Source organism: Aotus nancymaae, unplaced genomic scaffold, assembly GCF_030222135.1.
Source record: "Aotus nancymaae isolate 86718 unplaced genomic scaffold, 86718_ANA_hifiasm-v0.15.2.pri h1tg000009l, whole genome shotgun sequence".
Taxonomy (NCBI): Eukaryota; Metazoa; Chordata; class Mammalia; order Primates; family Aotidae; genus Aotus; species Aotus nancymaae.
This window is the reverse complement of record NW_026988420.1, coordinates 15,410,814-15,426,373: the sequence shown is the minus strand read 5'-3', so window position 1 is coordinate 15,426,373 and position 15,560 is coordinate 15,410,814. Positions and strand designations below refer to the sequence as shown.

Below are 15,560 nucleotides of genomic sequence, written 5' to 3'. Positions count from 1 at the left end.
GACATACTCCTACAAAGATGTATCTAGAACCTATTGAAGATGAAGAACAAAATATTAGTGAAAGGTATGCTTAGGACTTGAGTTAATAACAAGAAATACGATAGTCCCAAATAAGAATATTTAAGTTTGTAAAAATGTTTGTTTTCCCAAAGTAAGTTATGCATCTAACAAAATCTCGATAAAAATGCCATTGGAACTTACTCTTAGAACTTGACAAAATAATCCTACAGAGTAAATGAAAAACTAAACTGGTGAGAAAATAATTAAATTACAGCTTTACCTCACAGCATATTTAAACATAATTATACATTCTCTAGATGATTTAAGTAATTAAATATAAAACAAAAATATAACTATTAAAAAATCGGAAGAAAATGAAAGTGTCTAGTTAAGTTTCCTGTAAAAAGAAACATCTTTGTAAGTAGAATATCTACGTAAAGGAAAAGTTTATGTATATATGTCTAAATAAAAACTAAAAACACCTGCATGTCAAAATCGTAAGCAAAATTAAAGGCAAACTATAAACCAAGAAAAGAAATTTACAACAAACACAGCAGACAAAATTAATGTCCTTAAGTTATAGAATACTTTCAGTCAATAAGAAAAATATTGATACCCTAATAACTTAACAAAAAATATAAACAATTCTCTATGACAATTGATTAGTAAGTATGAAAAAATGTTCAAAATCATTACTAACCAGGGAAATACAAACTAAAACCACAATAAAATATCTTTTTTCCACTTATTTCCAAAGATAACAATCAATGTAACAAGGTAGCATTAAGATTTCACACCCATTGTTTGTTAGAGTGTAAAAGTCTATATGTTCTTCTATGAAATATATTCCCATAAATATATATTTGAAAATCCAATAAGCCCACATCCAAAGATCCATTATAAGGAAATAATAAAAGATGTGGACAAATATTTACTTATAATCTGATTCTTCAAACAGTGAACATTTGTGGGTAATCCAAATGTCCAAACAGGATCAAGGTTATTAAATAATGAAATATCCAAATAATCAAAAATCATACTGTAATTTAAGAAAGCATATTTTTGAAGCACAGTTAGTAGTCTGGGAAAATAGTCACAAAATAATGTTTATGAAAAGGTAACTAAGGTGATTTTTCACGCAATTAGAAAATAACTATTCTAAAATTAATATGGAATCAAAAAAGAGCTTGGATAACCAAAGCAATCCTAAGCAAAAAGAACAAAGCCAGAATCATCACATTATCCAACTGTAAACTATAACACAAGGCTACAGCAATCAAGACAATATAGCACTGATACAAAAACAGACACATAGGCCAAAGGAAGAGAAAGAGAACCCAGAAATAAAGCCACACACCTATAGCTATCTGATCTTCAACAAAGTCAACAAAAATAAGCAATGGGGAAAAGATTCCCTGTTCAATAACTGGTGCTGGGAGAACTGACCAGCCATATGCAGAGGAATAAAACTGGACCCCTACCTATCACCATATACAAAAAATTAACTCAAGACGAATTAAAGACTTAACTGTAAGACCTCAAGCTATAAAAATCCTAGAAGATAACCTAGGAAATACCGTTATCAACATCAGCCTTGGCAAAGAATTTATGATTAAGTGCCGAAAAGAAATTGCAACAAAAATAAAAATTGACAAGTGGGGGGGCCTAATTATACTAAGGAGTTTCTGCATAGCAAAAGAAACTATCAACAGAGTAAACAGACAACCTACAGAATGAGAGAAACTATGCATCTCACAAAGGACTAACATCAAGAATCTATATGGAACTTAAATCAGTAAGTAAAATACAAATAATACCATTAAAAAGTAGGCAAAAGACAGAAACAGACACTTCTCAAAACAAGACACACATGTGACCACAAACATATTAAAAAATGCCCATCATCACTAATCATCAGAGCAATGCAAATAAAAACCACAATGAGGTATACCATCTTCCACCAGTCAGAGCAGTTATTATTTAAAAGTAAAAAAATAACAGATGATGTTGGCAGGGCTGCAGAGAAAAGGGAATACTTAAACACACTGTTGGTGAGAATGTAAATTAGTACAGCACCGTGAAAAGCAGTTTGGAGATTTCTTAAAGAACTAAAAACAGAACTACCAATCGACTCACTATTGGCCACTATTGGCTATGCACACAAAGGAAAATTATTCTACCAAAAAGATACATGCTCCTGTATGTCCATCACAGCACTCCTTACAATAGCAAAAATACGCGATCAACCTAGGAGCCCATCAACAGTGGAATGGATAAAGAAAACATGGTATATATACACCATGGAATACTACAGAGCCATAAAAGAGAATGACATCATGTCCTTTGCAGCAACATGGATGCAGCTGGAGGCCATTATCCTGAGGGAAATAACGCAAAAAAACCAGAAAACCAAATACCGCATGTTCTCATTTATAAGTAAGAGCTTAACATTGGGTCCAAATGGACCAATTAAGATAGCAACAATAGACACTGGGGACTTCTAGAGGAGGGAGAGTGGGAGGGGAGCAGGGCTTGAAAAACTACCTATTGGGTACTATGCTCACTACCTCCGTGACAGGTTCAATCACATCTCAAATCTCAGCATCACACAGTATCTCTCTGTAACAAACCTGCATATGTACCCTGAGTCTAAAATAAGAGTTGAAAAAAAAGGTTATAAAGTTACTATAATTCCTTCGTAAAAATTATTATTATAAGAAAATATGTTAACTCTGGGTAATGAAGAAATGGGAGACTGAAATTCTTATTTTATTATTTTCTCTATTCTCTACAAAGAACATGTACTCATAAAGACAGAAAAACACCACTGAAAAAAAATTACCAAAAACTAAACCCTTTTTAAAAGTAATAATTTACCTGACAGTTTTGTAATCCAGTTTCTCTCAGTATATTGAAAATATTATTATTACATCTACTGGGTGCAAAGTTGCATTAAAAAATAGTCAGACACTCTAAGGTTGTCACAGGTCAGTTTATTGAGGAAATCATGATGCTAGATGTTAATTCTCTTCACATGATTACTTTTCATTACGTCAGATGAGACTCCAAAAGGCCATAGCCATGAAGTTACACAATTACTTTCCCGTATCTCATTCAGGAACACAAAAACCAAATGCAAAGAAATGTTTAAGAGAATACAAAATTGGCCTCTTCCTTTCCCCCATCAAAGGTAGTGATTAAGGGTCAGGAAGGACAAAATTGAAATATGTAACATGAAAATATTTTGGCTAGATTTTACTTTCAAGGTTTCAAATCTTTCCAATTTTTTTTTTACTCTTTACACCAAAAAAGGTATCAATACTTTTCATTCCACTCTTGTCAACTTTAGCCAAAGCCTTCTGAGCTGCAGTCATTTTGCTATTTTTCTGTTAATGAAAATAAGAGAGAAAAATTGTTATGAATGTAACATTTATTAATCACACATGCAAATCAAAGAAGACTGCATGTCTCAAGGTTCATTAAAGAAGGTAAGCATCCCCCACTAACATGCTTCATAAGGAAGTGAAAAGTTCTGATTTCTATTCAGAATTCAGACCTAAGAGATAGAGTATGTTAAAAGAGGCAGAAGATAAAACTGCCGCCTTCTAAGCAGCAGAATGTTCCAACCAATGGTTTACATTGGGGAGGGGGTGGGTAATTCTGGAGGGTGCATTAAGTGCAACAGCACAAACAATGGAACTGACAGAGGCTGCAATTGTCAGAGGTACGAATTACAGCCTTGTATTACCACATGATGAATAATTCACACCAATTTACCATCTGATTTTATTCATTTGCTCCATGGGAAACCAAGGACAACCCCATGATATTCAAAAGATGACCTGTGTTGCAAAGCATCCCAGACCAGCAGGATAACTGCCTAATTTTTCCTCCAACAAAGAAATACTTTCCAAAAAGCTGACTCCGAATAACTCTGCCCCTTTCTATCTCTCTCTGGTCACTTAATTTTTTTTCTTCTATGTCCTATAAAAAGCACTTGGAGAAGGTAAATAGCAGCTGATTTAACTTTGATGCAGATGTATCACAACTTGTTTAGAAGAAGCATAAATGATGGGAATCAAAAAACAAAAAATCACCTGTCTCCCTGGGAACTGTAAGACAAAGTAATTGCCAAAGTATTTTTTAGAGGCACAGTATATGATTCCCACAATTCTGCTTTTCACATTCTGTCACTTATAATTTAGTAGGCTTCTTTTTGACTGAATGGTGCAAAGTGAGTCTGTTTCAGACTTATTTCGTGCATTTAAGACATCCTGGACCAATCCTCTGTTGTGCCCAAGTGGATACATAAGTGGTACTCCCATAGAAGGGCAGGGCACAAAGATTTCTCTCAGAGAAACTCACAGTATCCCTGTTGACACAGCATCGAGATAACTAGCTATTTGGGCAGACCTTAAATTGAACTATCCCTAATATCATATGCTCAAATAAATTACATATTGATTCAAGAATAACAGTTCTAAAAAGCATTAAACTCTGAGGGGAGTCAGTATTGTCAAAATCAAAGTGAAAGTTAACTTATCTTGAGATAGGCAAGGCCTTTCTAAGCATAAAAACAATGGAAAAATCATAAAGAAAAACAATTTCTGTACTTAATCCTCAGAAAAATTTAACACTGTTAAAAAATCAAATGAAAAGGTTAAAACAAGTTTGCAGCCTGTTTTTCATGAAAAGTGTTAATAGCCTTAATTTAGAATGAGCTCATACAGCCGGGCACGGTGGCTTACACCTGTAATCCCAACACTTTGGGAGGCTGAGGCAGGTGGATTAGGAAGTCAAGAGATCGAGACCATCCTGGTCAACATGGTGAAACCCCGTCTCTACTAAAAATACAAAAAATTAGCTGGGCACGGTGGCACGTGCCTGTAATCCCAGCTACTCAGGAGGCTGAGGCAGGAGAATTGCCTGAACCCAGGAGGCGGAGGTTGTGGTGAGCCGAGATCGCACCATTGCACTCCAGCCTGGGTAACAAGAGCGAAACAACTCCGTCTCAAAAAAAAAAAAAAAAAAAAAGAATGAGCTAATACAAAGCAACAGAGAAACATTACTATCTCAACATGAAAACAGGCAAGGGACAAGAACCAACAATTTGCAAAAATGCAAATAGGCCATAAGCATTTGGAAAAACAACCTTTCTAGCCTAATTGACAGGCAAAAATGTTCAAGAATAAAAATAATATTCAATGCCATCAAAAATGCAAGATAAAAACTCACTGGAGATCATGTTTGGGAGTACAAATTTCTACATTTTTGAAAAGCACTTTATAATTTCAATTATGAAAGAGTTCATGTTCTCAAAGCTCTTACTCTTAGTTCAAAATTGTGTCTAATGAAATGATTAGAGATGAAGACTATAAATAAGAATGTCTATTACTTTAATAAAAACAAAAAATAAAAAAATCAGAAGCAACCTATATGTCCAAATATGTTCCATCTGGTGAAATTAACACCCATGACTGAATATCATAAAACCATGAATAATTTTTCAAAGAATATTTAATGATATGTGAACATTTTCACAATTTAATGCTAAATAAATAGGGCAGAACTGAGTATTATAATGTCAAAGTCAAAGACCACATACGTATTTATAATGCAGGTATAAAACTCAGTAAGGGATGTTATCAAAATGCCATTTGCCAAGGTGAATGCTGAATGGTGCAATTATTAATAATTTTTATAATCATCATAATTTCTGCTTCTGGGCAGCAGGGTTGGCAAAAAAATTACCTGTAGAGCTTCTTCCCTCCTTTCCCACCCTACCACTCTATGAATACATAGAAAAATTTAGGCACACTCTCAATAAGTAGTATATTGTTTTTCTTTGACTCATAAAAAGTCTTAGTTGTTTAACACTTATACTGTCATACACAATTCTGGATTAATTATTACATCACAGAAATGCAAGTTAATAGTTCTTCCTGTTCTAAACTGTCATCACAATGAGGCGTGCAACTGTTCCGCATGTATTCATGCATATCGTCCGATGGGTACGAACGATCCGTCGCTACACCTGAACCCACATACCTTTTCAGTCTTCAAATCTTTAGTATTAAACTTAGTGTAATCTTCTTTTGCTTCTACAGGCTCATCTGATAACTTTATTTTCTGCAACATTAGAGCAGTGAAGTGGTGTCAAATGTCACCTTGACACTAACATCGATCCATTAAAAAAAACCCAACACGTATAATTTAGACCTCCACAGAGGCGAATGGAACAGCAGACCCAGCAAAGGGCTTACTTTTTACAGGCTCCTTTACATTTTGCCAATCTTCAAGGGAATCAAGCCACACCCACACATCACTTCTAAGAAGCAGCCTTGGTGATGGTGGATATGATTGGGTAAGTACGTGGCCCCTTAGCTGGTCTAGCAAACACAGGCTTTGTAGGTGCCAGGTATGGTAGGCATGAGGGGATTGCTAATTAGAAGGTGAATGCAAGACACAGAAGTCAAAATGAAAATAGTCTCAAAGGGGCCTAGGTGTCCAGCCAGAACCCCTATTTCATTTACCTCCTGGGCCAGTTTATTGTCCACTTATGAATGAAGGGACAACGTTATGCTATTATCACTATCTTTGTACAGCTTCATGTCCTTCCCTGTTTTCAACTCAATTATCTTACTTTATCCATGCAAGAACAAACTTGCACAAGCAAGCAGCCAGCAAGAGAGGGAAGTACAGAGAGGCTAAATGAATAGCTTAAGGTCACCGTGTAGAAGACTTGGGTCAAGATTTCAATTTTGATTCTTTCCACTAGGCCCAATGCAACTACCTCAGACCTTTACTTAACATTTTCTTCTTTCACATGAACATTTTACACCAGTCAATGTGAGAATCTTGCCAAGGACTAGACTTTGGTCTTAATGATCACAATATAGAAGAAATCACGCCACGCTTATTATGTAAAAGGTACAATAGCAGGGCAAGCAAGTCTTGCTGTTGAACATGAGAACTGACTGCATGGTGATCATAATCCAGGTTTTTATAATTTTCAGGCTGTTTGTGGAGATACCAGGTTGACCAGGCCCAACATGGATCTATCCTAGGAAACAGATTTGTTCCTAACTTCATTCTTCATGCCCCTGCTTTTGCTAAACAAAGCACTGGTAGAGTTGGTGCTAAAAGATTCCAAAGCCCATGGTGTTTTATCCTATAACCCAAGAGGATACCATATCTTGAAATTGTTTACTGTAAAAAACAGAGGCTCATCCTGGGAATATGCCACATACTGTAGGAAAACCTTCTCTTAGCCACACAGCAACCTCTCGTAAATCAATCATCAAAAGAAAAAGACTAGTCCATCACAAATAAACCAGCTATCAGCACCAAGTGAATGTATACTTGCAACTTTGTTAAGAATATGTGTTTTGGCTTGGTGCAGTGACTCACAACTGTAATCCCAGCACTTTGGAATGCCGAGGAGGGGATATCACTTGAGACCAGGAGTTCAAGACCTGCCTGGCCAACATGGTGAAACCCCATCTCTAATAAAAATACAAAAATTAGCTGCGCATGGTGGCATGTACCTGTAGTCCCAACTACTCAGGAGACTAAGGCACGAGAATTGCTTGAATCTGAGAAGCAGAGGCTGCTGTGAGCTGAGATTGAGGTACTGTACTCCAGCCTAGATGACACAGCGAGACTCTGTCTCAAAAAAAGAAAAGAAAAAAATACATGTTTCTATTTAAACTAAGACAGCAAAGGGTGTTTAGGTGATATATATTTTTTACTAGAAAGGTATCTTCAGCTAAGAGAATGGAACTCACAGCTAATAAAGCTGAAGGCCAAAACATTTTCAAAACACAAAAAGCTTGAAGTTATGAGGATGCAGTGTTCCTTCTCTGTGGCAAAATGTTCCTAACACAGGTTCATCTGATAACTTTATTTTCTGCAACATTAGAGCAGTGAAGATGTCATTATAAACACTTATACATTATTCTCTTTTTTCCTTTAGAGACAGGGTTTCACTGTGTTGCCCAGGCTGGAGTGCAGTGGCTATTCATAGTTGCAACCATCACATACTATAGCCGTGAACTCCTGGGCTCAAGAGAACTTCTGCCTCAGCCTCCTGAGTAACTAAGACTACAAGTGTGTGCCACTGACTGGTGAGGTTCGCATTTCACTGATAATTCAAATAAAAAGTATTCATGACAAGAACTTAAGATGAAAAGTACTTTTGTATGGACATAAAATGTTTAATAGGAGAAATGACTTGTTCAGGTGTTTTAATAGCTCACAATCAAACAAGATACCAGTTATAAGTGTTTAAAAAAATAAAATGATTGTGGTAGCCTCTGCATATAACTAGTTTTTATGTTATTCCCAGGGTACTGTTGAACATATTGGGAAAAAAGACGATTGTAGCATTTGCTAAAATTTTTTGTTATTCGAAAGACCAAATTGCCATGGATTTGGGAAATTGTTTCAGCAGAAGAGTGGTTCAGAAAGACAGTAACAAAGGTTATGACTAAACGAACACAGTTCTGGAAAGAGAACAAACTGCAGAGTACCACAGAAAATATTAAGTAAAGGTCTTACAAATGATTTGCAAGAAGGAACTAGGGAACATCTCCAAACCCACTGGTTGCATTCAGCTCTGCTGGCTGACAGTGACAAATTGAAAAGACTGGAGCGGGTGAGGGTTGGAAGCTGAGCTTCAACAAAGGCAGACATATGATAGTAAAGGAAAATAATATAAAACATATTAAGGATGACAGGCTCCACACTATTGATTACGTCATAGATACAAAGATACTTAATGGCTACTGGAATATATTTCCTGGAAACAATCAACTATATTACTGTAAAAATCAATCAAATCCTGGATACAGACAGGAAAGCTAGCAGAAGATATGTGCTACACTTGTTTAAATGATGGTACATCATCCAGTATAATTTGTAATGTGTACATGAGAACCCCAGAAAGACACAAAGTAGAAGACCTCGAAAAGCAACTCAAATACTATAGGAGACAAGGCTGGAGTTTAGAAAGAGCAAGATGCCAAAATCAAAATCAGGGCTTGGCAAACGATGGCCCAGGGGCCAAATCCAGCTGGCTGCCTGCTTTTATAAATGAAGTTTTACTGGAACACAGCCATGCTCGTTCTTTTATGTATTATCTGTGGCTGTTTTCACAATACAACAGCAGAGTTGAGTAGTTGCAACAGAGTCCATCTGCTTCATGGAACCTAAAATATTTATTATCTGGCTTTAGAAGAAAAGGTTTGCTGATCCCTGATCTAAATCATAAATGATGAAGTCACAAACAACTTAAATTCCGAAAATTAAAATAAGAAAACAGAAATCAGGAGCAGAGAAGAATAAACTTATGAAACACATTACTCCAAAATGTACCCAAGGCTAAAGCTTTCAAGAATAGGTTTAGATCAACTCATGAATGATCTCTAAGTTACCAAGGAAGATAGATATTTGGGGGGGGGAAATCTGCATAATTTTTGGATGAAGAAAAATAAAAAACACTCTCAGAGAACCTACCCTCTTAGTTTCAGCAAGATAACTATGCCTCTCTAGGTCCTCTAGAGCTACTGTCAGAGATTAACTACTGGAATGAAAGAAGCATGGGTCTGGCCTAGAACAGGCCTTCTGAGATCTCACAGCAACTGACTTTTGCTCAGCGCTATTCTCCAAGAGAGTAAAAAATGCACTTTCTTTGACAACCTGCTGAACATGGCTCCAAACTAACACTGCTGTACTTCCAATTTTCTGTCCTTTTCTAAACATTAAAGTAATCAGTGTTTTTGGCACCACCACAGGGAATGATATAAAAATTCTGAGCATGTTGGCCACCTTGAGGGCCAAGGAATGAATGCAAAGGAAAAGGAAAGTTTTTAACATCCGCAATATGTCCATTTTACATTCTCAAGGCATCCATTACTTTGCTGGCTAAGAAATGACCTAACTGACAAGCTGGTGCGCATGTTTATTTCTCTGTCTTGGAGCAGTGTTTACTCATCTGAGATCTGGCCTGGGCTTAAGGAACGCTGCAATTGGCAGTCAGGTGTGGTTTATGATTGGCTTCTCTATTCTCTGGATCTAGGAGATAAACACACCAGCTACAGGGGAGCTGTGGGTAACAGCCTGAGAATGAATGAGGAAAAGATTTGCACTAACAGAAAGCTTACACATAAATTCATCAATCATTTCAAATTCAGAAAAAAAGTAATCATCCTTGCTCAAAGGATTCTTTGTGTGATGGAAATCATTATCTGTTCACCTTTGTGCCGGTGACAATTAGATTTGGCAAAATGAGTTTTAGTTATATGTAGAGTACGTTTAGTGATTACTAAATTTAATTGTGATCTAACTAATTCAATTCAGGGATATTTAATTTTAACTATACACCTTTAATATTTTTACAGGGGTACCTTGCTAAAACCAACTATTCTTGGGTTTTCCTGGTACTTTATTTACCATTCAGGTGGAATCTATGAAAATAAAAAATAGCGATGGAGAGCCCAGTATAATCTTTATTCCACATGGCATCACTCCATGCAAGATGGATTTAGTACGCTTTAAAATATACTAGAACAAACTAAACTCATGTGGTAAAAGTTTAATATTTTTCTAAGTCCCCCAAAGATATTTTAGTCACAGCTTCTTACCTTTGATGGAGGATTTGGCAATGAGGCTGAAGGTTCTGGAAGCCTAAGGAAGTTAAAAATAAGAATTAAAGTCATGGTTTTTCATAGACAAACAAACAGAAAGACAGGGCTAACTTAAGACTTAGTAAGTCCTACTTTGCAACTTACAGCTTTGCCTCCATATATCTTCCTGTTCAATCACCTCAGTGTAAAGAATGAAAGTTTTCTCAATAAATGAGTCTTTATTTTGCTACATAATCCCTTGCTTTGGAGTTGTCTGAACAAAAAAATAAAATTAGAACCCATCTGTTGAAACAGAGTTGCTTTTCTTTAGCCTCTATAAATTTGTGTTTGGGTGTTGGAGTATTTTTTCTACACAAATGAAGATGCTAGCATATATTTAAAGATGAAAATTATTTTAATTGTTCACAAAAAGTCATATAAATTTCAACTTTCAGAAAGCAGTTTAATTGGCATACCTTTCTTCTAAACTCTTTAACCAAAACTTTAAAATGTTAGTGGAAAGAAAGGAATCTATACAAATAACAGAGTACAAAGACATGAGGTCTCTAACAAGACAAGCAGCATAGAAATTCAGGGAAATATTAAGCAGAAGGATATGATTATCAATTTGAAGCAAGCTTTCAACATACTTTAACTATTACAGAAACCAGTTTCCAATCATTGTTTTTTAAAGTAGGACCTCTGGAATTTGCTAAAACCAGCAACTATACCTATTAAAAAGTCATTTTATCTTCATGACTCAGAGGATAAAAAGGATTTATAAGGATCAGGAAAAGCTATTAAATCATCACACACATAAAATATTAACAACAAAATTAAGTAACAATTTTGCAAAAATCTAGAAAATAAACACTTTCTTTTCAACTTAAAGTCTAAATGTATAAGCTCTGTATGAACAAAAGAACATACATTAAATCATTCTTAAAACCCTTATTCTGCTCTTCAAAGACACAGATTGTGTTGCATATTACTTTGACTTCCAAGTTTTGGGCATAATAAAGTCACTTAAGTGAACATCTAGTGATAATAGTGAAAAAGATACAAAACATTTTGTAAATTAAAAAAAAAATTTATATTCCATCTAATCTTTCCATCCCTCCTTTCTTCCTCTTAAAATGATCACAAAGAACCAAATTAGTTAATTGAGGATAAAATTTTAACATAGTGTATCCTCTAAAATCAGACTAAGCTATAATTCCAACTCTGACATTCACTAGTTCCGGCAACCTGTATCCACCAAATCAGTTCTTCCAATCATCCATTAAAAATCACCTCCAAATCACAAAGTATTTGACATAGCTCAAGAATAATCTTGCATCAGAAACAGTGATATGATAAGCCATAAGGAAACCCCACTGCTGGGGAAACCAAGAAACAAAATGGTACTTCATCATGACTGAAGATAATGAATACTTACTTTAAGTATTTAGATAAGTCATCACTTAATTCTTTAGGGATGTAATCAGATATCAGACCATGGGCGTAACGAATGTAATCCTCTGTAAGAAACAGAAGAAGGAGTGAAAGTTAAAAAAAAAAAAAGTAGTAATGATGGTGGTTTCAAAGTCAAATTGACCTGGGTTCAAATTCTGACCCTTTCTGGATAAAGGGAATGCACTTAAGCTCTAGCCTCAGTTTTCTCATTTGTAAAATGGGGATAGTAATATCTATTTGTCAGACTAGTGGGAAGATATGCTGGATATGACAAGGGATGATACCAAAGATATGGTAAGATAATACAAGTATAATACAGTAGATACTCATTAAATGACAGTAAAAACAAAAAATTCAGGGTGCTTTCTTAGTTGAAACCAATGAATACAAATAAAGTTTAAAAATCAGCTGTAACAATATGAAATAGTCATGTCTTTTTTAAAAGAGTAATCTTTTCTAGGCCTGCTTTAATAAAGAATAAATCTAATTATTCAACAGTAATGAGTGTACTCATTTAAGAGAAATATAATATCATATGTCTTTACTACTAGGTATTTGCTTTATAAAAACCCTGAACTATATATATGCAGTTCTCTCTCTTTCTATATATATACATATACACACATACACACATTCCTAAACTAATAAAACACTTGGGAAAAAAAAAAACTTAACTAATTCTAAAGCATCTGTATTCTCAGTACTAAAATGCATCTCTGGCAGCAATTAGAAATACAGTGACCTAAGAGGACAACAAAATCTGTTCAGAACTCTGTTCCTGAATTCGGCATTTTACAGAGAATACAAGCAGATCATCAAACTTAATCATAAGATGGGATAACCATGTGGGGATATAAACAACCAAAAGCAGACCCCAGGTTTGCTGCTGGGATATTCATTCACTTCCTTTTTTTCCATTCTCCTCTGTCTTCAAGTCAAGGTAACAATTTGCCTCAGTGTTACATAAAAAATGACTGCCGTCTGGTGACCACCTGATGTCAAAAAGTCTTCAGTAAGAGATTTTCATTGTCAAAGTAGAACTGAAAGTTATCATTTGACCCTTCTTAAAATTGCTCATGGTTCTGGGATAGTCATCATCCAATGAGTCATGACTAGACAAAGAAAACTATTTTAAGAAAGTCAACATGTATTCATTTGCTGCTTCTGGTACCAAACCAATAATGTAAAATATGTAAAGCTTACTTTATGGCTGGGACACTAAATGTCAATACAGCCAAGCTCAGAATCTGCAGGCATCTATCCATTCATCATCTCTCTCAATCCCTCATCTTCTATGGTTAAAGCCAATTAAAGACACTGACAGCTGGTAACTCAGTATGGTAAAGGTGCTGTCCAACGCTCCCAGAAAGGCAGTAGCCAACTACTTATATATGCAAGGTAGATTCCTGCAAATCAGATTGCCTGAATTATTACTATCAATCACAAACAGGCCACTATTTTTAGTTTTTATTTATTTAATGACTAAAGCCATATGTTTCAGAGCTGCATACCCTGAACAAGGGAACAATGAATTGGAGTTTAAGGTCAGAATAATTTCTGTCTCACCATTTGAAAATGTTAACTGCATTATATAGCTGTTCTTATTCAACTGTACATATAAAAATAAGAGGACTCTACTTGGAAAAGAAAAATATCTTTAAAAGATTATAAAAGAATAACCTAAAAGAAAAATTGCCAAGTAAATCAATTTTCATTTAAAATCAAAATATATTCATCCCTGTATCAAGAAACATGCATCTTGAGAATAAAATGCAAACAGATGCAGCCCACTGGAACAGTACAACTGTGTCACAGGAACAGTATCACAAAAAGGTTACGAGCGTGGGCTTGAGAGACAAGCTCTGTAAGTAGCTCAGCTTTGCCATTTACTAGTTGTGAGTCTTTGGACAGGGCCTCAAGATGCTCATAATGAAATTTAGTGGGAGGGTCGGATGAGATCATGTTTGTATAGTGGCAACTTAGCAAAGGGACTGGCACACAATACACCTTCAATAAATGATAGCCAGGGTTACTATCAGTGTAAAAGAAATATTTGCTGAATAAATAACTTAAGTATCAATTAATGACAGAAGTAACCTATGGTAGAAATATTCTTTGCTTCTGAAATAAGATGCACACCTGCCACAATGTATATGAGGCATTGGCAAGAATATGAGGCTTCTGTGATATTAAGATTTTTAAATTCTAAGATAAGCATTTACACATAAGCAACTTACTCCAGACAAAAATCATTTCTGATGAAATGTTTTACTTACCTTCCTTGTCAGTGGAAACTTGGTCACCAGAGAAAAATGCAGTTGACTGTACCCGGGTACTGACATTTACACTGTTGGTTTTTAATGCTGTCATAGTTTGATTAACCTATGAAGCAACCAAGAGGGGGAAAGCAGGGTATTTTCAACTTAACTTTAAAAATCTGAGAGCTCTCATTCTGGAATCAGGCTGTTGGGCTTGGCTCTGCAGCATGGCTAGTTACTTAACCTTTCTGTGGCTCTATCTGTGAAATGGTAACAAAAATAGCACTGACCTCATAGGACTACTGTGAGGATTAAATGAGTTAATATATGTAAAGCCCTTAGAATAGAACCTAACACAAAATTTATATGTAACAATTTTCTAAATAGAATAATATAAATTTCCCACTTCCTAGGAAATATAATCAATAAGTATAAACTCCTCTTTGCTATTCATGCCATTTTCCTTTGCTAAGGGCAAAAGTACATACACATCAAGGATTCTGCTCCATAGGAATACTACTATACTGCAAATGAAATCAAACATGGCACTCTTAAATCTTGCCACTACTTTGCGAATTAGGAGCCTGATTATTCTTCTGGGCTCATTTCCAGCTCTTCAGGCTTCCAATGAGCCTGGTAACTTGATATGACAAACAAACACGATTTATTTATTATTTTTTATTTTATTATTATTTTTAAATTTATTACACTTCAAGTTCTGGGATACACGTGCACAATGTGCAGGTTTGTTATATGCGTATACATGTGCCATGGTGGTTTGCTGCACCCCCAACCGGTCATCTAGGTTTTAAGCTCTGCATGCATTAGATATTTGTCCTAATGCTCTCCCTCTGCTTGCCCCCAGCTCTTGACAGGCCCCAGTGTGTGATGTTTCCCTCCCTGTGTCCATGTGTTCTCATTAACTCCCACTTATAAGTAAGAATATGTGGACAAACACAATTTTCACATAAAAGATGGAAGAGAATCTTAGGAAACAGTACTTTAACTATTGGTATCCACTGATATTGTAAAAACTTTATCATTATTCTATCTGGTTTAGTGAGATTCTTAATCAATGTCAAAGTTCATATTATCCTTAGACCAGTGGCTTTCAAAGTTTTTTTTTTTTTAATCCCAACCCATAGTAAGAAATATATAGAAATCCAATACTTAAACACATATATAAATGTTTCATAGAGCCATACTTAATACTTGCCCTTAC

General features: G+C 35.3%; 1 protein-coding gene across 8 annotated transcripts in view; it reads right to left on the bottom strand.

Moving 5' to 3' along the window:
* RNASEH2B (ribonuclease H2 subunit B) overlaps nt 1-15,560 on the bottom strand; it is a 139,427-nt gene that overhangs the window by 89,092 nt on the left and 34,775 nt on the right. For 4 of the 8 annotated variants that reach the window (XM_012466237.2, XM_064373602.1, XM_064373600.1 and 1 more), the window contains 5 exons: nt 14,357-14,462; nt 12,064-12,145; nt 10,644-10,686; nt 6,049-6,129; nt 2,974-3,386 (listed from right to left, as the gene is read on the bottom strand). In XM_012466237.2, coding sequence (XP_012321660.2) covers nt 3,270-3,386; nt 6,049-6,129; nt 10,644-10,686; nt 12,064-12,145; nt 14,357-14,462 — 429 coding nt within the window. In that variant the 3' untranslated portion in view covers nt 2,974-3,269. Of the gene's footprint in view, nt 1-2,973; nt 3,387-6,048; nt 7,910-10,643; nt 10,687-12,063; nt 12,146-14,356; nt 14,463-15,560 lie in introns of those variants that run through there. The other 4 variants (XM_064373603.1, XM_012466240.2, XM_012466238.2 and 1 more) reach the window with 3 other exon arrangements.